This window comes from Kogia breviceps, chromosome 19 (genome assembly GCF_026419965.1).
Source record: "Kogia breviceps isolate mKogBre1 chromosome 19, mKogBre1 haplotype 1, whole genome shotgun sequence".
Lineage (NCBI taxonomy): Eukaryota > Metazoa > Chordata > Mammalia > Artiodactyla > Physeteridae > Kogia > Kogia breviceps.
Genome location: NC_081328.1, coordinates 11,353,163 through 11,375,234, shown reverse-complemented (window position 1 = coordinate 11,375,234; position 22,072 = coordinate 11,353,163). Strand labels below are relative to the sequence as shown.

Below are 22,072 nucleotides of genomic sequence, written 5' to 3'. Positions count from 1 at the left end.
TCGCATTTGGTCTATGCATCAGTGTCATCGGTACTCACATGAGTCAGCTCCCGTGGAGGAGAGGGCTCTGTGAGAGGGGTCTGTGTGCTGCAGGAGCAGATGAGCTGGCCATCTGAGCTGGGCGGCGGGGGCGGGGGAGCCGACATCCACTCGGCACCCCGTGGCTGAGCCCTGCTCTGCAGAGCTGGGACCCAGAGAGGGACCAGAACAGAGTGAGAAGTGGTTGGCGGGGTGCAGGCAGAAATTGGCAGCAGGAGTGAGGAGGCCCAGCTGTGTCCGACGCCAGCTGCATGAACTTGGGCGGTGGCTGAAGCTCCAGGCCTGCTTCTTCACCCGCAAAACAGGTGAGAGCACCTGCCCGGCCTGCTCTCAGGGGCTTTGCCGGGGATTAGCAAGGATAGGGATGGGAATGGGCTCTGTGAGCTGGTACGTCTCCAGGCAGGTCTGGGGGGTTGTACATCTCCTCATTATTTCAGCTCACATCTGCTGACTGCTGAACTGTATCCGGCCATTAGCTCGAGGTGGTGACTAATCGTTTTCTGATGAAAAAAAACACAAGATTTCCTTAATGTTCATGAGTCATGCAATGAGCATCTCTATACCAAGAACATCTCTCTTTCCAATATGTGGCCGATTTATCTAATCCTGCCTGAGAAGTGGTCAGGCCTCTTTCCTGAAGCCCACTGTGCACTTTGCGAACCCAGAGCGGTGGGTAGGGTGAATAGGGTGGTCTCTGCCCTCCAGGAGGCTGGGATGGATAAGGAGGGAGACCTGCTAGGCTCTCTCTGACGCTTACAGGGTGGGGCTCCCTGTAGCAGACACAAACCAGGAGCCAACAGGCCGTGCCAACAGCAAACACTGAGCGAGGTCCCGGATGCAGTTGTAATCCGATGGCAGATATGTTGCAGGGGGACTGCAGCTGGCGGGTGGCATCAGAGTCAGGCCCTGGACAAGGTGTGGGGTTCTGCCTTGTGAGGTGGACATCAGCCCAAGTTCAGATGCAGGAGGAGGACGGGGCAGAGAGCACCTAATAGGGACCCTGCCCCCAAGGAGCTTTCAGTCCACTTGAGAAGAAAAGGAAAACAGAACATGAAAGCCACGTAAACATCATATGTATGTAGTCAAAGGCCAAAGGATGGTGTGTGTGGCCAGGACAGGTGAGAGAGCGGGAGGGCTGGCGTTCACTCCTCTGACCCTGGCTGGTTCCAGCCTCACCGTCTCTCACAGGCTGTTTTCTAGGTTCCTCTAATTGGGACCCATCTCCTAACATTCATCCTCCAATCCAGAATACACGCTGCCAGCCATTCTCCCAAAGCCCAAGAATCCCCAACCCCCTCCCTCCCCTCCGCTGCCCACAGGAGAAAGTCCAAACTCTCTGGCATCCACCACCCTTCCCCGTCTCCCCAACATTTCCAGCCACCACTCCCACGACACCCTTGCACCTGCCCTGTGACCAAGCGACGCCAGACAATTCACACACCCTGGTCAGGCCAATCACTTTAACATAAACACCCACGCCTAACCTGACCTCGCTGCTTAGAATGCCAAAGAAAGCGGGCTCTGGGTTTGGAATCCTACAGTCGTGATCTTACATTAAGTCACTTAACGTTTTTGTGTTTCGGTTTCCTCATCTGTGAAATGGGGATTTCACATAATCCTTCTAGGATTACTGTGAAGATCAAATGAGTTCAAACAAGTAGAGTCCAGATTAGCTTCTAGTCCATTGTAGGTACTCAAAAAACGCTAATTCTTGTTAGTAGCAATGGACTGAAACTCTCCAACGTTTAGTTTTTCGATGTCGCTTTTTACATGAAGAATGAATTGCTCCTCCCTTCTGGGCGTGTGGGTAAATCTGTTACAGCGTTTATTTCATCCCCCAGTGATGGGAGTTCAACAGTACATCACCGTGCCTGATAGAACACCCAGCTCCTAGTAGATGCTTCATAAATATGATTCACCTGGGTCTATGCTGGGACTTCTCAGGCACAGTGTCTACCACGGCTGTAGCAGTCAGGATGAACTAAGTTATCCTGTGGTAACAAACAGCTCCCAAATCTCAGTAGCATCAAACATCAAAGGTTTATTTCTCAGTCACACTATGAGTCACTCGCTGTTTGGTGAGGGCTCTACACCACATTGCCCTCGTGGGGGACCCAGGGCAGCAGAGCCTCCTCTCTGGTACAGCCCAGGTCACTTACAGCAAAGGGAACAGAGTATGGCAAATCTCACGTTGGCTCCAAAGGGCTTCTGCCTGGAGGCGACAAACCTCTGTTGACGTTTTACTGGCCAAAGCAAATCAGGTGGGAAGGTGTCAGCCTTCCATGTGCTTAAGATCAGGATATTGGCAAACAGCCCTAATGACCCAGTTCCTCATCTGAGGATCAGGATGGCACGTCCTGAGAACGAGAGCAGAAGCAACGAGTGTTTTGTGACTTCAGGCTGGAGAAATGAGGCCCTGGCAGCTGTACTCAAACCCCTGCAGAGGCTCCAGGCCAAGTGCAATAGAAATGACAACAGGACTACCAGCTAGCAAGCTTGGACCGTGTAAGGCGTAGCCCTCAGAGGTAGAGTGGACATGTGGAAGGGGGACAGAGAGTTATGGTGCTCTGCAGGATACCTACCCAGCTCCTAATTTATATTTAGACTCCACCCACAGCATCCTGGGAATGCAAGACAGGCTGCCTCCCTGACATCGGAGGGCCAGCTCCTCCTGATGGACAGGGTTCTCTGCTATCCTTTGGCCCATCCCTAGGTGACTTCTCTCTCAAAATGATGGTGTCGACTCATTCTGGCCGAGAGAACAATTACGTGACGTTCCTGAGTGATCTGCAGCTGCTTGTCCCGGCAGAACCACGGGGCAGGCAGGGCTTCTGCAAGGACAACCTACAGATGATCCCCACAGCTATGGCCAACCTCCCAAACCCAGCTCTGCGGCAGTGCCAGATTGACAGTCTTCCCAACGCAGAGAGGTGTGTTTTACTAAAGGGACAAGGCTCTGGAAGAATGAACTTTAGTATCTGAAATTCAATCAGCACAGCCAGGCGGATTAAGGGTTTCAGACAATCACATAAAGTGGCATTTACAAAGAGACATGACTGCTGCGAGTCAGCCACCTGGGATCGCCCTTGGGAGTGTGGAAGTAGACACAGCGATGGTGGCCCTCTCCTGGAAGCCATTCCATGGTCATCCTACCAACCACGGGAAGGTTTAAGATGCTCCGGGATCCCTGCAGAGATGCCGGCTCAAGTGGGATGTTTCTGCGAGCCAGGCACACATGGCGAGCCAGCAAGGCCCACACCAAGAGAAAGAAGAGCTGGGGCATTTGGGACGAGGGATTCTCTCTGCTCTCTCTCCAACAGGAGCATGTGCAGCTGCATCCCTTCCCTTGGAAGGCTTCCCAGGGACGCACAGGGGCAAAAACACACTGCTGCACAGACACACTCTTGGAAAAGAGTCTTGCCGGTGTCTGGTCGGACTCTTGGGAACAACATGCCTGAATGGTGGCGTTATGCGGCATCTGTCCCCTTGGCTGGTCGTGCCATCCACGTTTTCTTCTCTGTTCTGTGCCTCCAAGCCAGCTGCGTTGTGAGGAACCATGGCGGCACCAAGCAGGCTCTCCTTGGAGGGGAGGTACGTGACAAGAAGGCCAGCACAGATCCCTGCATCTTTATCTCAGCCAGCCTGCGTCACTGTCCTTGGGTCTCCTCCTGCCCCAGCTAGCGGGCTGTGGCCAGAGGAGAACAAGATGGGGAAAGGGGCCTCAGGGTCACGTGGTACAATCCAGTAGGGAAGACTCTTCCAACAGTACATGTGACCCATCTTTCCCTTTCTCTCTGTCTCTCCCACATTTACATTTGCAAACAGCTCTCAGCTGAGTCTCTGGTTTGGGACCTGGTTGATGACTCCTGGCTGCATTATTAGAGTGTGCCCTGAAGATTCGTTCTTGGTCAAAATGATGCCCTGAGAACAAGCATTGCTTAAAACGGCCCACAGAGCTGTCCAGGAGAAGCATGATCCCAAGATAAGGAGAGGAACGTTAATTAGATAAACTTTGCAACAGCCCTTTGGCCAAAGAGTTTGCTAATACTCCTGCTGGTTAAGGTTTCTCCGGAGCATAACCAGAGCGGCCCCTACAGCTGCGTCTACATCCTGCCCATAGGACACTGGGAAAGGGAACGCCCTCTGCACCTCTTGCTTCAGCACCTGGTTCCTGGACAGCGCACCTCCACTGCCGATCACCCGCTCCACGCCCCACTCTTGGAGCTGCTGGAAAGGAAGCATCGAGTGCAGGTTCTGAACGATGCCTCTGCACAGGGCCCGGGTCACGTGCCCCAGGGAGAGGTCAGAGGAGGAGATTCTGGTCACTGAGGCCAGCTGGTCTGGCAGGTGCCTCTCGCCCAGCACTGTGGGAGTGATGTTCAGGCAGGTGTCTTTCTGCCGTGCAGCAGCCTGGATCATGCGTGAGTACACAGTGGATTCTTCAACCTCCAGGCCTGCCAGGGACAGAGAAGGCCTGTGTGAGTTCACGCACCCCCTCGCTGCAGGCTATAGAGTTACCAGGGGGCAAGGATAGGTTGACTTGCTGCCTCTCCTCACTGTGGCTGGCTGCTTCCCAGCTCAGGACTTACATATTCTGCCTAGCTGTGCTGTGCTCCAGACCCCAGCCAGCTTTCTCACTACAGACCCCAGCCCAACCTTCTGGAGAGATCTCCTAGGCGCTGCTGCAAGTCCTTCCCATCCCGCAGCTGTGGGACTCTTGGTCCTAAGTGGACCAAATGCACACACCGATCAGTAAGTATCATCACGCCTGTTATTAGTGTCACAGGAACCCCAGGACCACAGCGCTGATGACAGTCTAGCCTGCCCCTCGGCAGAGGTTACGAACAACCAGTCTAGACCAGAGCTCAGAGTTGAATATGCATATGAATCACTCAGGGATCTTATTAAAACACAGCTTCTGATTCAGTGTGCCTGGGGTGGGGCCTGAGATTCTGCATTTGTCATCAGCTCCCAGAGGAAGCCAGTGCAGCTGGCCTGAGGACCACGCTTTTTGAGTAGAAGGTTCTAGATCAGTGCTTACCGACACTTGAGAACATCAGAATCACCTGAGGAACTTTTATAAAATGCCGTGCTCAGGCCCCACTCCCCTCCCCCGAGCCAAATAATCAGCTTTTCTGGGGCTCAAACTAGGACATCAACATTGTTTTTAAAACTCCACGAGTATTTCCAATGTATGGCCAAAAGTCCCCACGGAGTCTCAACATCAGCACATTTAACTTATACAAACTCAACTATACACCCTCAGGAATGAGAAAGAAAAAAATATATTTTTTTCAATCAAATGAAACGATGTAGACATTTCATAGGAGGTTAAGTTATATAAACTACTAGCCTTCAAAGCACCCTCTGTTTCATCAAAATAAGAACCATGAGCAGTGCAAAAGACTTTTCTCTTTCAAAATCTTAGAGAAAACTTAAGTATTACCTACTCTTTCAGGGGTGAGCAAAACAGTCACTTCTGTATAAAGAGAAACACCAGCCAACTCAGTAAACAGTTGACAGACTCAACCCAGTTAAAGCAGTATCTGAGTAAAGGTCTTGCCTGAAGGTTCTGATGACTGGTTCTGCATCTTTAAAACCTTCCTTGATTCAAGGCAAAACAAGATCAAAGTTCTGTTCTTTAAATGGAGCATTCCTGAGGGATTCCCAGCCAAGGGGGCAGAACTTACCGGCAATCCTGACACCCCCAGCCAGCCTGGAAGGGCCAACGTGGGTCAGCAACACCTGTCTGCATGACCAGTATGAACTTCCCAGATGCTCCCTGTGGCCTGTGCCCCACCTAGTTATTCTGTCGGATGTTTCCTGGAATGACCTGATTTTGAGCTCCTACAAGTGACCCATGCATCTGATAAGCATGATTTCCCTATTTCTGGACAGCTGGCCAGAAATTTCATTTCTACCCTAAGAACCTCTCCTGGAAGAAAGACGTTACATCTTTCACTGTAAATGCAGAGCAGAGGAAGGCCTGATCAATTCCACCCTGAAGAAGAAATCAGAGTTTCCACGGACCCTTCCAAGAAAGAAGGAGAGGAGCTACTTGCCAGGAATAAGTGCTACCAGTCTTTTCACTCATTCATGTTTGATCATTTGATTCTCCGCTGTCTGTAGCCATCAGAAGGCAAAGCTCAAATGCAAGGTTACTGACAGAGAAGGTAATAGCGGGGCCAGGGAGAGCCAGGAGACTATTAGGATACTCCACAGTTAAGGTTAGGGGAGAAGATGCGCCTCAAAAAAGAGAGTAGGTGATGGCAGCTCAGAAGATGAAAGAAGGCTACAAGCTCAGATCCCTAAGGACAGAGGGAATGTGCTAGAATCTGGCTGGGTCTGAGACAAGAATCTAGAAACTTACAGCACATTCAGTACCAGGACACTGCCACATAGAAAGGACAAGCAGAGAACACACCCCTGTGTGGGCCACCCTTACCTAGATCCGCCATCCACTGGACCAGCATGTGGACGAACGTGGCCAGCACGTTGCCCCCGTTGAGTGATGCTGCCACCGCCAGGTAGGTCCTGTCAAAGTACGGGAAGTAGGCGACCGGAGCTGCAGGGTCTGGAGTCTGCACTGGCTGGAATCCTGAAGGCATGGAGGCTACCAGCTGCACCGAGGTGCTGATGTTGAGAACTGGAAGGGGTCCAAAGAAAGCAGAGGTTAGGCCTGTTGGGCTAACTCAGAGGCCACAAGTCACAACAGGGTCGGAGAGGGTGCCACGGATTCCTGGATACTCCTCCTTTCAGGAGGAAGAGCCTAATTCCCCTCCCCCTGAGTGTGGGCTGGACTCAGTGACTGGCTTCTAATGAAGAGAGAGTAAAGCAGAAGTGACAGCGTGTGACTCTGGAGACCAGGTCATAAAAGGGCACTGCAGCTTCCGTCTTGATCACTTGCTCCAGGGGAGGCAGGTACCACGTCGTGAGCAGCCCTATGGAGAGGCCCACTGGATGGTTGCTGGCATAACTGACCACATCTTGGGCCCGTACGGTCCCTCCTGTCCTTCCGCTGACCCTACCCAGGACTGTACTAGGTGGTGAATCACTTCTCTTTCGTCAAGGGCTTTGTAGTTACTAGATATTGTTTAACAACGGTTAGGGTCAGGTGGCCTCTATGCTCTGTTAGTTCCCAAACTATGCTGACTTTTGCTGATGTATTCCCAGAGCCCATGAGACTAGTTACCCGTTCAGTCATCTTAACTTAGGAGCGTGTGTCCTGTTTCCAGGCACCCACCCTCACGTCCTAGGTTAACTATAAAACTGTCCCAAAGTTCCCTTGGTGGTGCAGAATGCAGCTGCCAATGCTTCCAGATCATTGTCTGCCTGGTCCCACTCTGTAAGTTTCCCTAAAATAAACTGACCCATTGATTATATGGAGCTGCCTGCCTCATTTTTCAGTCTCAAGATGCATTCTCAGTTCGGTGGGTACTTTTCATTCCCTCCATCCTCCAACACCTACAAGGAGCTGAGGCCTCCTGCCAAGAGCCACATGAGTGAGCTGAGAAGTGGATCCTCCAGCCCGGTCAAGCCTTCGGATGACTGCAGTCCCAGCTGACTGACAGTGTGACTGCGGTCTCACAAGGGACCGTGAGCCAGACCATCCAGCCACACCTAGACTCCTGACTCTCAGAAACTGTGTGAGATAATAAGTGTTTGCTGCTTTAGGCTACTAAGTATTGGAGTGATTTGTTACACGGCAATAAGCTACTATTCACAGAGAGTCAGACCTCAGCCCAAGTGTTTTATTCTTTGGGAGGTTTCATTCATTTTTGGTGGGTACCACCACCTCCTCATTTCCAACCGCCCTCCACCAGCAGGGGGGATGCTCCCAGACCTAGAACAGAGGGGATGATTTTCTCCTCTAGATGGAGGCCAGAGCCTACAGACTGTCCCAGGAGTCTCTCCTCCATTTCTCACGAGACCTGGCCAGAAAGCCTGTTCCTCTCGGTCTGTTGGGGCTAAACTAACGGAGGTCAGCATCCAACTGTCCTACCTACTGGGAGGCAGAGGCAAGGAGAGTGAAACCAAGTCTCAGAAAGTCAATAACCTTGACTTCCTGCCACATCAAGCCTTTCACCATGGCGATAAACCAGAAGCATCATGCTCTCCACCTATCCCCTCGGGGGGAAGTGTCAATGAAGGGGGCCGACCAGCCTTGCCAATGGATACCGCCCAGCTGAGCACAGGCCAGCAGCCCCGGTCTAGAACCAGAGACCACAACCAGCTCAGTGAACATGGAACCTAAATCTTAGCTTCTTCCCATTTGACCAGCCCCTCACTCACCATCTAGAAGGGACATTTATATCCAGGTACATGACTCTCTGTGGAGGGAACAGCCTAAGATCTGAAGACTACCAGGTAGGCGGAAAGAGCCAGGCTCTTTACAGGCACCATCCCAGTGCATCACGACAACTGCCCCATGAGAAACGCATCATCATCCTCATTTTGGATGATGACAAGGTCTCAGCGAGAAAATTCAGGAGAAAAAGACGGGGTTTTTGACCTTAAAAGATTTTATCACATATTTGTGCAAACAAAAGTGGCAGAATCTGGATATATGTATATGTATAACAGATTCATTTTGTTACACACCTGAAACTAACACAACATTGTAAATCAACTATACTTCAATACAATTTTTTTTTTAAGTGGCAGAATCTCACCTTTCCCTCTCACCTAATCTTGAATTAAGAGGAATTACTACCAAAAACGAAACAAAAAGTCACTTGAAATTTTATTTTTTAAGAATATAATATAATAGGAGTAAACTACTGCTTCAGAGGATAGTGCTGGTCAGAGTTTATAAACTCAGGGTTAAAGTGTAATGGTTCTAACTGATGGAGGAAAAAAAGATGTGACGACAAAGAAAATCCGAGTAAGATGAATGACTTCTCTGTTCCCCTTGATAACAAGGCCGGGCTGCCCTGAGGACCAAATGAAACACACAGCCTGCAATCACCCTGCTTGGGCAGGCAGACCCAAAGTCTACCCCAGCCCCAGCAGGGGCAAACAGCAGCCCCCAGGCCATATCCAGCCTGCCATCTGTTTTTGTATGGCCCAGGAGCTAAGAAAGGCTTTTACATTTTTTTTTTTAATGATAGCTTCACTGAGATGGAATTCAGAAAATTCACCATAAAATGCACCCTTTTAAAGTGTACAGTTCTGTGCTTTTTAGTATATTCAGAGAGTTGTACAAACATCACTGAGATCTAATTTTAGGGCATTTTCACCACTCCAGAAAGAAATCCTATACTGGTTAGCAATCAACCCCATGTCCCAGCCCTAGACAGCCATGAATCTGCTTCCTATCTCTATGGATTTGCCTATTCTGGACGTTTCACAGGAATGGAATAATACACTACGTGGCCTTTCACTTTCATTCACAGGTCATAGCATTTTAGCTCTGTGGATATACCACATTTTTTAAATCCATTTATCAGTCGATGGGCATTTGGGTTGTTTCTACATTTTGGCTCTTATGAATAAGGCTGCTAGGAACATCTGTGTACAAGTTTTTTGTGTGGACGTGTGTTTTCAATTCTTTTGTGTGTACACATAGGAGTGGAATGGCTGGGTCCCATGGTAATTCCATGTTTAACTTTTGAAGAACTGCTAGACTGTTTTCCGAAGGGACTGCACCATTTTACAATCCCAGTAGCGTGTTCTTGCCTTTTTAAAAGGTTGAAAAGAAATGAAAAGGAGAAGAATATTTCATGACACATGAAAATCTTATGAAATTCACATTTCAGCATCTATAAATAAAGTTTTATTGGAACACAGCTACACCCACTCACTTATGCATTGGCTATAGCTGCTTTCCTGCCCCAACAGCTGTTAAGTAGTTATGATAGAAACAAAATGGCCCACAAAGCTTGAAATATTTACAATCTGGCCCTTTACAGGAAAACTTTGCCAGCCCCTGCCCTGGATTGCTGCCTCCCCTTCACTGTGACTCTCTTACAGGGAATACAGGGACATCTGCGTTTTTCTACTCAGATCTGAGGAACTTTCGTTGACAAACACACAATAACAAAAACCCTCATCTATTGAATAATAATCTATTTTCTTGGTCCTGGAGACACATAGAAACCAGCCAAATAGAGAGAGTCATTTCCCTCACCTGTCTCTAGAGAAGAAAGGCGCAGACTGTGGTCAGGACAGAAATTGCCCTGCTGAATTGTAAGCTCCCGGGGCAGGGGCTTCACCTGTAGGGATGAGGGTGTTTTTCATGTTTGTAGCCTAATGGTCAAGAGGGCGCTGCGACTGCTGGCTATGTGTGCCCCTGAGATCCTGGCACAGAGCTGGGGCTTAGGAGGCCCCAGTAGAAGTCTGAGGAGAGAACCAAAGACAGACTTACCTGCGTCTGTCCTTTGGGCCATACAGGAATAGACAGAGGCCTGCAAATCCCCCAAGGCCACGCCCACCTGTGTCCCCTTTGGGATCTCAAACCAGGTCTGGGAAGTTCTGCCTGCAACATTGCCAGGCTCGGTGACGTCCGGGAGCAGGTGGACAGGAAAGCCTGCGTCCCTCAGTCTGCAAACCAAAAGTGGACATCATATCTACCTGGTGCTTGGTTTTCTGTTTTCTGTTGTTTCCAGGAAACTCAGCAACGGAAAGCGCAATAGGATACACATTCAAGGAGAGAGGGCAGAATCCAGTGTTTTCACAGAGGGCCTCTTTGGCTTTTTTTAAACCATGAGGAAAAGCCTTGAGTTATCTAAAGAGTGAACCCTGGCTTTCGAGACCTTGGGATGGGCCTTTTGGAGGAGAACGCAACCAGTTTGAGCAGAGGTGGTCAGAAAGGACTGGATAAGAAGCAGATTTCATTGGCATCCAGCCTCCTGAATTTGCAGGGAGAGCAAACACTGTGCCAAGGGAGGAAGCTGAGTTTTAGAGCAAAGTCACAGCTGGTTAGCACAGGCCAAACCAAAGTCAAACCCATTAGTCTCCTGAATACCAAATGCATCCGTCACTCGCGGTTAGTGAACACGGGGCTGCCAATTTGATAAAACATGCTGGAAAATCCTTTACCTGAACTACCAGGTGCTTTTTGTTTTATTACAGAGCTCAGAATTTGGGCCCTGAAGGCAGTGAACTTATAGGGCACTGGGCTTCTGGACCTGAAAAGGCAAATGATTGTTTAAAGGGAACTTAAAAGGCATCCCTTAAGCCTACTACTTCCATTTCTTAACCGTATTTTAAAATACATTAGGGTGGGGGAAAGAGATAGGTAGGGAATTTGGGATTGACATGTACACACGGCTATATTTTAAATGGATAACCCACAAGGATCTACTGTATAGCACAGTGAACTCTGCTCAATATTCTGTAACAACCTAAATGGGAAAAGAATTTGAAAAAGAACAGATACACGTATATGTATAGCTGAATCACACTGCTGTACACCTGAAACTAACACAACATTGTTAATCAACTATATTCCAATATAAAATAAAAAGGTAAAAAAATAAAATAAAATAACATATGTTAAAGAATGAATGTTGTTCTTTGGAATCTACGGGCTGGCTCAGGGCACAGAAAGAACTGGGGAGCCCACCCTAGGTCTGGGCAACAGTGGAGGAGCAGGCAGCATGGCATGGTGGGTGGCACCCCTCCCCAAGAACTTCACTTACAGTCAGGCCCACCCATGTCCGGGGACTGGAACGGGCTGGAGGGTGTTGGAACCTGATTCTTGGCCTCGTGGAATCCTCCATTATTCCCAGATGGGAAAGCCCCACTGACGCTCCCGCTTTAGAGATCCTGCTCTTCACCCTCAAGCCAGCCTGCATGGTTATACTCACATCTCCAAGTTCCAGGTTTGGCTCCTGGTGTTGAAATATCCCCAGCTCGCGGCATTCTGGTCGGACATCAGGGGTCTTGTCAAGCCGCACAACATGGTCACCACGTAGTCATGGATGGTACCAGCTGCATCGTAGGACTTCAGGAACTCTGGGCTGTTTTTCACACCCCAAACAATTCAATGTGGTTTAATGTTGACTCGAAAGCATGTGCTGCACCTAACTGTGGGCAGTGTGGACTAGACGTGGCACAGCCGAGTAGCAGCCAGAACCCCACAGGCTGTGGATCCCTAGCAGCTGAACCTCCCAAGCCCTCCAAGCCAAGCTGGCCAGAGTCAGCCTTAGGGGAGGGTACCCAGAGGAGGACACACCATGCCTGGGAAAGCAGGACATCAGGCGTTCTCAGCAGCCCTGATCCCACCGTGAACCCATCATGTGATCCTTGGCAAGTCCCTTGCCCTCTCGGGTCTCTTCTTTCCCCCTCTAGGTGAGAATCAGATAACCAACAAGAGCCCTCTGCAAAATGAAGCAGTGGTAGACCAAGTCTAAGTCTTGCGACTATACCCTGTGCTGGGCCATACTCGCCGAGGGACAATCTAGCACGTGGAGTGATGCTGACCAGCTAGAGGTACAGCTCCTTATGGCTGCAAATCCGTCACCCAATTCAAAGAACAGGTGTCCGTACCTATGTTTCAAAAGCCAGAAGATGGTTGCACAGCCAAACCCCGTGGCCACACTGAGATGAGACTCCGGCCTGGGCAGGGAAGCCAGGAACTCGCTGCCACACCGGCCATCCTGCCACGTCACCAGGTGGCTCACAGCTCTGGGCTCGAACACAGGGGCAGCCCCCGCCTTTGTCCATTCACAACCTGGAACGAAGGAGATGACCCCAAAATGGAGAAAAGAGCAACGGACCGGCACCAGCACGTCCTTGAGAATACTCTGCTAGTGAGGTTATAGGACAGACTTTACCACCCAGGACGACGCTTCACTCACACTCAGGGGTTCCGGCCAGTACCCCGAAGAGCAGGGAGTGGATGGACCTAGAAGTAAGGCAGACAGAGAAAGGCAAGTGATATCATATGATATCACTTATATGTGGAATCTTAAAAAAAAAAAGAGGTACAAATGAACTTATTTACAAAAGAGAAATAGAGTCACAGATGTAGAAAACAAATATGGTTACCAGGGGGGAATGGGGTGGGGGAGAGACAAATTGGGAGATTGGGATTGAGATATACACAATGCTATGTATAAAATAGATAACTAATAAGGACCTCACTAATAAGGACCTGGCGGTCCAGTGGTTAGGACTCAGTGCTTTCACTGCTGAGGGTCCAGTTCAATCCCTGGTCAGGGAACTAAGATTCCACAGGCCCCAAGGCGTAGCCTTAAAAAAAAAAAAAAAAAAGGAAAGAAAGAAAGAAAGAAAGAAGGAAAGGACCTACTGTATAGCACAGGGAGCTCTACTCAATCCCTCTGTAATGACCTATATGGGAAAAGCATCTTAAAAAGACTGGACATATGTATATGTATAACTGATTCACTTTGCTGTACAGCAGAAACTAACACATTGTAAATCAACTATATGCCAATAAAAATCATTTAAAAACAAAAAGAAGAGCAGGGAAGCGGTCACAGATATATGCACCTGAAGCTTATTAAGTTTCACCCAGGAAGGGGGAGCAAGGTGGGGATGGGATGGTCCACCCGCAGAACTACGTTTCTGCCTAAAGCTGGGATTCTTATCCCAGCCCTAAAGCTGGGCATCTGCAGCCTTTTTTTCAACCCTTTTATCTGCTTCCAAAACTCTTTTGACCCTTTTTCTTCTTTTTCCTTTTAGGACTATCATCTTTATTTTGTTTGTGTTATAAAATAAATACGGAGTTCTTACCATCTACCAGGTATTGTTCAAAGCACTTGAAAAATATTAATTTTTAAAATCTACATATTAGCCTTACAACATAGGTGTGATATTTATCCCCATTTTCACATAAGACACACGAAGCTCAGAGAAGCTTTAAAAACCTTGTCAAAGATCACATAGCTACTAAGTGGTAGAGGCAGGATTCAAGTCCAGACAGTCTGTTCCAGAATCTGGCCTGATGGATGTTCTTTCTCTCATTTTCTTCTTTTTTTTGGCAAATAATAATTTTTAAAAATGTTTAATTATACAGATGATAAGTGAATGCATTCTCAATATAAAATGTTCAGATATTACGGATAAAGCAAAAGGCCTGCTGGACCGTCCCCATCAGAGTCCCAGCCCCCTTCCTGTCATCGTTAGCACTTGTAGAGTTTTTTTGTTTTTTTTAATTTTTTGGCCGCGCAGCATGTGGGGTCTTAGTTCCCTGACCAGGGATCCAATCTGCACCTCCTGCACTGGAAGCGCGGAGTCTTAACCATTGGGCAACCAGGGAAGTCCCATTGTTGGGTTTTTATACTCACACAACATACTCTCTTTGGTTTGGCTGATTTTGGTTTGGCTGGGTTTTATTCTATTTTGGTTTTGTCTGTTTTTTTAAAAACAAACAGTACTCTACTACTGTATGTATTTTTCTGGTGGCTGTTTTTATCATCAGCAACATGTCCTGGAATTCTTTCCACATTAGTACATGTGAACGCACCTGATTCTTTTCAACTGCTGCATACCATTCTACAGCGTGGGGTACCAACATTTATTTAACCACTCCCCCATGGGTAAACATCAGTTTTCACTACAATAAACAAGGATGCCATGAGTGACCATGATTATGTCTCTTTTCCATATACATGTTAAAGTCCTTTTCCTGAGCAGATTTTAAGTAGTAGGGCCACTGAGTCATAGTAACTTATTTTTACAGTGTATAATTTAAAAGCTTTATCCTCGCCCCCCGCAATTAGCAAATGGGTTTCATATTAGTTCAGTTGGAAGTTTTCTTCCTGTAGTTGCTGCAACTCTCTTACTTTTAACACCCTGCCAAACTGCCCTCCGAAACGGCCAAGCTAATATATACTACCAGGAGTGGTATTTTAAAACCCCAATTTTCCACCCCCTTTGCCAACTCCTGACATTCTCAAACTGCTTTCTTACAATCCGGTGGGTGGAAAATGATCTCGTTGTTTCTTCCTCTGCATTTTCCTAATCCCTAATGACACTGAGCATCTTTTCATATGCTTATTAGCTATTTGTATTTCCTCTTCTAAGAAAAGCCGGTTGGTTTCCTCTGCCCATTTTTCCCCAGGGCTATTGGTCCTTTCTTTGTTATTTGTTCTTTATACGCACCCATATTCGTCCTTCGTCTACTATATACTAGCGAATAATTTCTCCCTGTCTGCTGCTGGCCTTTTAGCTTGATTTTATGATCCCCACTTCTCTCCTGCTATTACTGAGCCTGAAAATGGAATGTGGAAACTGGTGTAACCACAGGCCTCTCAGAAGACACTAGTCACTCCCTCTCTTCTCCAATTGGCGCCCTTGTGGAAGCACTTAGCTCTCCGCTCAGGTTACTGGTGCCTGTCTGTGTTGACTGCCTTGAGCGCGCCGTGGAAGACGAGGGCTGCATCCCGTTTCTATGTCTCCCGTGGGGCTCAGCACAGAGCCTCATATATTGTAGATCCTGAAACCAAACTGAATTACAGCCGCTATTAAAAGCAGAACGACTTGATCTCAAATATGATTTCACTCACTCTGCTAAGCAGGTATCATCGTCAAACAGTGGCTCTCCTCCTTCCCAGAAACAGAAACCAAAACAAGAAGGCATACAGGTGGGCTCCATGAAATATTAAGCAGCTCTCTCCACCAATGTGGGCAATGGTTTGTGCGGTCGTTACAGAGGCCAGGAGACAGCAGAAAGGAAGGCGTGTGACCAGAGCACAATCATTAGATCTCTGCTGTCCTCTTTGGGAAGGGCTTTGGTATTAAAAGGACGTTTATTCTCGTTAATGCAAAATTAAGGAGTTTAAAAACTTTTACAACCTAGACTCCCCCTGAGAGTTCAGCTCTAACACCAGAACTGGACTTTGGCTCCTGCTGGTGATTGGAGCTGAGCAGTTCCTGTGGTCCCAGCTGGCCTGATGACAGGCAGACAAAGGGAAAGGAGGTAGGGGAGAGCCTGGGTGGGCTTCTGCAGTCACCCAGGCCCCCCCCCCCCCCGGGGACTGATCAAAGGATGCACCACCAGACCCGAGGCAAGCCACCACTCACTTGGCCCAGGAGAATCGGAATCACTGATTTCTAGGCAGAGGAAGGGTGAATCCAATGTCCTACCTCCTCAGCTACAGCCTCCACCCCACAAAGTAGCCATCCATACTATGCTTAAAACACCTGCAGTAAAAAGTTGATAGTTTTGAAGCTGGGTGATGGGTATGTGTCAGTTCATAATGCTGTTCTCCCTACTTTTATGTCTATGTCAAACTTTCTGTAATTAAAAAAAAATTTTTTTTAACACTTGCCATAACAGGAGATCACAACTTCCTAAAGGAACCTAATCCTTCCTTGGACATTCTGTTGGGAAATTCCTCCCTTCATTGAGCTAGTGCGTCCTCCTGTGACTCCGGTCCTCCTAGGAGACTTTCAAAGTTCAGTGTCTGAAGTCAGACAGACTTGAGTTCAAAAGCTGGAGTCACGGGACTTCCTTGGTGGCGCAGTGGTTAAGACTCTGCCTGCCAATGCAGGGGACACGGGTTCGAGCCCTGGTCCGGGAAGATCCCACATACCGTGGAGTAACTAAGCCCTCGAGCCACAACTACTGAGCCTGCGTGCTGCAGCTACTGAAGCCCACGCTCCTAGAGCCCATGCTCCACAACAAGAGAAGTTCCCGCTTGCCGCAACCAGAGAAAGCCCACACGCAGCAACAAAGACCCAATGCAGCCAAAAATAAAAATTAATTAATTAATTAATTAATTAATTAAAAAAGAAAAGCTGGAGTTGCTACTTGCTGCCACATGACCCTGAGCATATTATTTTATCCTCTCTGAACCTCCAGGTCTCATCTGCACAAGAGGGAGAGTAATGTAACCCACGTCATAAGGGTGTTGGGAAAATTCAATGAGGTCACACAGGTAACATACTTAGCTCAGCACCTGGCATGCAAAGTGCTCACTGCTGTTTTGCTGGCTTAATACTCCTCCTAGAGGCCAAACAGAACAGGCCACCCACCTCTGCACTGTGGCAGACCTCCTGAAAGAAGACGACCAACTAAATGATGCTTAGCAACTGTGCCCATGAAAAGGATGTGCCCCGGAATTGAAAAATCACAGATATCTGTGCTTATGTTAAACAACAAAAACTATGCCTAAATCCAGAAGAGTTTCCTCTGCGTCTTGGAACCTACAGCTACGCTAATCTCTTGGTTGTTGGCACTGATGCTCCAAGACACTGGCACAGAGAAAGAGAAGGCTGTGGAAAATCCACTCCACTGAATCCAACAGAGAATCAGAGAGAACTCACCCTTCTCCCTCTCCCTGTTCATGAATAATGTGTGAGTGGACAGTTCACTTCATTACATCCTTTGACCAGGACAGGATGTACACAAAATGCAAGAGGCAGCAGACTAACGTGACCCTTCACAGAGAGCCCTTGGCGGCCCTTTTCTGGTTCCAGGTGAGGCAGGAGATAGACGGGCCCCAGGCTGAGCAGCTGCAGTCTGTCCCCTGTGGACAGATTCTCCAAGATGAAGGCAATAGCGGAGCAAAGAAGAGTTGATGGCTGCCCAGATAAAAGATAAAGAGACCACATATTCCTCATTCTCGAGATCAAGGAGCCCTTCCCAACTACACATGCAGAGAAAGGCTCCTCGGGGGTCAAACAGGGAAGGGGTGCCACTCCATAGTACGTGATGTCAACCTACCCATAGGCCTCTTTGCTAGAATCCATCTTGGCTAAGAGATGTGCGCACACACAGGGGAGGACCCTGAGATAACCAAATACGGACTCAGAGCCAAGCAAAGCAAGATGATTGGCCAAGGGAAACTCAGAAGAGATGCCCCATATAAGTGACTCAAACTACCACGAGGGCGTGAGCCTCTGAGAGCCTCTGCCCCTCTGAGCCTGCCTGTGTGTCTATCCACACGTACCCTTTTTCCTCCTAATAAACACTTTACTTGTTTCACTACTTTCTGTCTCTTTGTGGAAATTTATTTCTACAAAGCTGACGGGCTAGAGCCTTATCACTGGCTGCTGGTCCCTGGTGGCCTAGTGGCTAGGATTCAGCACTCTCACTGCTGCAGCCTGACTTCAGTCGCTGGCCAGGGGAACCAAAATCCTGCTTCAAGCCGCTGCAGGCTGAGGCCACCTGAGATCACAGGGTGACTGTTAACAGCACGTGATCACCCCCAAGCTCAGCATACCTTGGTCTGTTTTCCAGAACATGACTCCATGCATCTGTCCTGACACTCCGATGCCACAGACCTTGCAGAGCTGCTGCCGGGGAAGGGCAGCAAGGCACTCGTGGAGGGCCTGGACGATTCTCCTCACATCCTGCTCTTGCCCCTGGAAACAGAAGAGGATACGTTGGACAGAGGTACACACACAGGCAGGGAAAGGAGGGCAGAGGAGTCAGGGACTCCCTGGGTGGTGGCTGCCCACCTAATCCCACCGAGGTCACTTCCAGGACCTGCTGAGAGGCCTCAGGGAGGGGATGTGGGCCTCACGGTTCTCCACCACCTCCAGCGGGGCCTGGAGTAGGAACGTGGTGGGCGAGGTCCCACTTCTCCCTTCACAGATGAGGCGCCTCTGTGGGTTAAGTTCAGCCAGTGGCCTGGGCTCTGCCCCCCGCTGTGGAAGGGTCTGAGCTGAGAAAAGCACTGCCCTGCCCTACAGGTGCTTACCGTCCAGCAGGACAGGAAAACACAAGAAAGACCATGCTGCAGGGAGACATAAGGCAAAGGTCTTTGGCAAGGCACATGGAGCACTGGGGTAGAAGAGGGATGGAACACAGCAGGGAGGAACCCAGCAGGAAAGGTGTAGGCGAGAAAGGCTTCCTGGACTAAAGCACCTGAGGACCAGCCCTAGTGTTTGCCTCAGTTCATCCATCTGGCAAACATTTCCTGAATGCCCTGAGGGCTTGCATTTGTTCCAGGGGTGGGGGCAGTGCACGCCTCCCCTCCTTGGAGTTAACCCTTCGTTTGTCAGCCGGCTGGCCTTGGGCTGTGGCAGTTCTTGGCTCCAAACAAACATGATGGAAGGAGTAGAAAGAAGAAAGGTGAGGAGGGGTAGGGTTGGGGAAGGAGAGGAGAGGGAGCATGGAGCATTTTGTTGAGGAGGCAACCCTACATCCTAACAAGACTCTTTAAGCAGGAGAGACTACAGTAGAACTGAGCAGGCAGTAAAAGATGGGGCAGAGAGGAGATGCATGGCTATGCATGATCCCCCGGGAGGGAAGAAATAAGACAGCGGGCAAAGAAAGAAGGAAGCAGGGAAGAGGCATTTGTTTACACCTGCCCTGTCCAACACGCCAGTCATCAGCTACACACAGCTAGTCTGAATTGAAATCTACATACCAGATTTCAGACTTAGCATGAAGAAAATGCACAATATCTCATTAATAATTCTATATCGATTATTACATATGGAAATGATATGTTTGGATCCATTGGGTTAAAAAAACAAGCAATGAAACTTAATTTTACGGTTCCTTTTTACTATTTTTGGATATGGCTACCAGAAAGTTGAAAATTACACGTGTGGCTCACATTTCCACTGGACGGTGCTGGTTTAAAGAGTTCCCACGTGGCGTGAACCCAGATGGTACATGAACGCAGGACAGAGGAGCTGCTATTTAAAATGGGCCTAGGGTGGGTGAGTTGTGTAGGTAAGGACAGTGGAGGAGTGAAACAGGCCAGAGGGCAGTGAAGACAAGGAGGCACTCAGTGTGGGGGGAGTTTTAGTGGTGAGTGTGATGGAGGAGCAGTTCTTGGACAGACCGTGGATACACCCACAATGCCACAGGAAAGGCACTGCCCCCATTCCTTGATTCAGAATATCAAGTGGTCTACATTCAGATCAAATGCCAGAAATTCAGATTTGAAAAAAGAATTTAGGAACTTGTTCAACCCTCCTCCCCCACACCCCTTTTTACAGATGGGGAAACTGAGGCCCAGAGAGGTAAAATTCATAACACAGAAAGGGTCACAGAGCTTCCCTCGAAAATCTTGGTATTTTAAAGTTGCAAAGAGCTAAAAGTCTGACCTTCCACATAGATGCCAGACTTGACCGTGGAGTACACAATGCTTCTAAAGAGTGAGAAATATGGACATGAGGAAAGAACAGAGCCACCAGGTGTTTCTATAGATCAGTAGTGTTTACCCCAGGGGTGAATTTTGTCCCCTCAGGGGCATTTGGCAATATGGAGACATTTTTGGGTGTCTCAGCTGGGGAGGAGGGTTCTACTGGCATGCAGTGGGTTAGAGGCCAGGGACATTGCTGAACATCCTACAACGCACAGGACAGCACCCCACAACAAAGAATCATCCAACCTCCAAATACCAACAGTGCCAAGGTGAAGAAATCCTGCTATAGGTGAAATTACAAAAAGGCTGTTTGTCCCGGAGCACAACACACATGAGGAGGATGCAAGGGGGGCTATTACTGGCCTCCCCTAAACCCCTCCTTAGGCAGGTGTGGAGCACTGGGCGTGCCTGTAAACACAGAACACTGTGCCGGACACTGGGGGAAGTGGGGAAAGTAGTTTTCAAGAAGCGGCCCTATTTCTAGAGAAAAGGGCACTGCCTAAAAAACCCACCCCTGTAATCTCACTTCTGCTGCTTACCCCCACAGGGTCAGAGCTGACTTTGCCTCCACTCCATGGTCCATGAAGTGAGATAATCATTCTAAAATGTCCTGATGCCCCAACCAAACTAATTTTGAAAGGCTCTATGAAAATGCGAAGTGCTCCTGAAATCTTTATCCTCTGAAGTGCTTCTGAGCAAGATGGACTCTGAACCCTAAAGGACTGGGTCCAGGTATGTGGCAAGAGCCTGTGAAAAACAAAGCTATTGGGAGTGGGGTTTGGCTCAGAAAATCGAGGTTTGTGGCTGGAAGGGGCCATAGAGGTCATCTATTTCAATTATAAGAACAAGCTGAGATCCAGGGAAAAAAAAAAAGTCATGAGGATACACAGAAAGTTCCTTGATATTAATTTCTATTATCAATGAACTGAACATAGAGTTACCTTTTTCAGGGAATTAATGGAATCCATCTCTGAGGATTGACATCCTTTCTGAACCCACAACTTGAAATTGAGCCCACTGTGGTGAAATTCTCCATTTCTATCTTGTAGCTTTCACAAAACACTAGTTTTCGTGTAGAATTATCAATCTGACCTTCTCCTAAATTTTAATTGAGGTATCTCTCAATGTCTATCTGTCCTGACGTCTTTCTTCCAAGGTGTCTCAGCCTTTGGGGCCAGGGGACTTTTGCTGTCCAAGTGTTTCAGTTCCTCCACCCACAATCCACTCCTGCGGGTGAGAGAGGGGCAGGTTACGCTGGATTTTGCGTCTGATTTCTCAAGGAAAACCCCGACACCGCCCTAGGGAACAAGCTGAATCCTGAATTTGAGGACATCTGCAGATATGAGGAGTAGAGAGCCGCAAGAATGAGAAGGCGGCCTGAGATCGCTCCATATGCAGGAGAGCAATTTCCTGCAGGTCAGGATACAGAAAGTGGAGGGCAGAGAGCACGGGGATATAGTGCCAAGGTCAAGGCTCCCAAAGAAGGCCCGAGAGTGGGGAGATCGGTGCCAGCAGGTGGGAAAGCTCCTGGGAGGAGATCTATCGGATCGAGGGAGTTGCAGCGGGCAGGCAGAGATCAGGCAGGCTGGAGCAGTCAGGGAGACTTCTCTGAGGAGGAAGAGGGTGTCTGGAGGCTCCTGGAGGCGGCGAGGCTCCAGGGCGCTGCCTCACCTGGGGCCCCGCCGCCGCGCTCTGGGCCGCCGTCTCGGCACGCGTAGGCCGGGCACAGCTCGCCAGTACCACGAACCCGGAAGGGTCGCCGCGCGCGGCCTCCACCAGGGCCGCCTTCACAGACGTGGTGCCCAGGTCGATGCCGAGAGTGACAGACCGTGCAGCCATGACAGCGATTGAATCTGGGGCCGGGTCGCCCCTTCCAGCACACTTCACCCGGGACAGAGGCGCCGAGGCGGGGCCTCGCCTGCCAATCTTTCCAGCCACGCTCAACACGACGAATTCTCGTCTTCCCATTGGTTGAGGAAGGCCGAGTCCCGCGCATCCCGAGCTACGGGCTCCGG

The 22,072-nt window shown here is 49.1% G+C and overlaps 2 protein-coding genes across 7 annotated transcripts in view; both read right to left on the bottom strand.

The window, feature by feature from the left end:
• The window catches only part of TRPV1 (transient receptor potential cation channel subfamily V member 1), a 31,862-nt gene extending 31,532 nt beyond the window's left edge, over positions 1–330 (bottom strand). The window contains exon 1 of one of the 2 annotated variants that reach the window (XM_059046681.2): positions 39–330. The gene's annotated coding sequence lies outside the window, so the exon portion shown is untranslated. The remainder of the gene's footprint in view (positions 1–38) is intronic. The other variant, XM_067022025.1, reaches the window with a different exon arrangement.
• SHPK (sedoheptulokinase) lies at positions 280–21,977 on the bottom strand. 5 transcript variants are annotated; one of them, XM_067022026.1, is made up of 8 exons: positions 21,729–21,961; positions 18,177–18,318; positions 12,532–12,715; positions 11,850–12,002; positions 10,406–10,581; positions 6,485–6,685; positions 4,189–4,493; positions 280–539 (listed from the first exon to the last, which is right to left on the bottom strand). In XM_067022026.1, exons 1-8 carry the CDS (start codon positions 21,894–21,896, stop codon positions 468–470), a joined length of 1,401 nt encoding a protein of 466 aa, XP_066878127.1. In that variant the 5' UTR covers positions 21,897–21,961; the 3' UTR covers positions 280–467. The 5 variants fall into 5 exon arrangements, with proteins under 5 accessions (XP_066878127.1, XP_058902723.1, XP_066878129.1 ...); XM_059046740.2 differs by having other exon boundaries at positions 4,204–4,493; XM_067022028.1 differs by lacking the exon at positions 280–539 and adding an exon at positions 20,999–21,284 and having other exon boundaries at positions 2,057–4,493; positions 21,729–21,773.
• Positions 21,978–22,072: the final 95 nt, after the last annotated feature.

What these genes read in the sequence shown, in the direction of transcription:
- SHPK (XM_059046737.2), bottom strand. Translation starts at nt 21,896, where the DNA reads ATGGCTGCACGGTCTGTCACTCTCGGCATCGACCTGGGCACCACGTCT. An exon ending in TTCTGGCTTTTGAAACATAG is followed by an intron (nt 12,003 to 12,531) that starts GTACGGACACCT and finishes TGTGAAAAACAG; the next exon opens with CCCAGAGTTCCTGAAGTCCT. An exon ending in GGCCCAAAGGACAGACGCAG is followed by an intron (nt 6,686 to 10,405) that starts GTAAGTCTGTCT and finishes GACCCCTTCCAG; the next exon opens with TTCTCAACATCAGCACCTCG.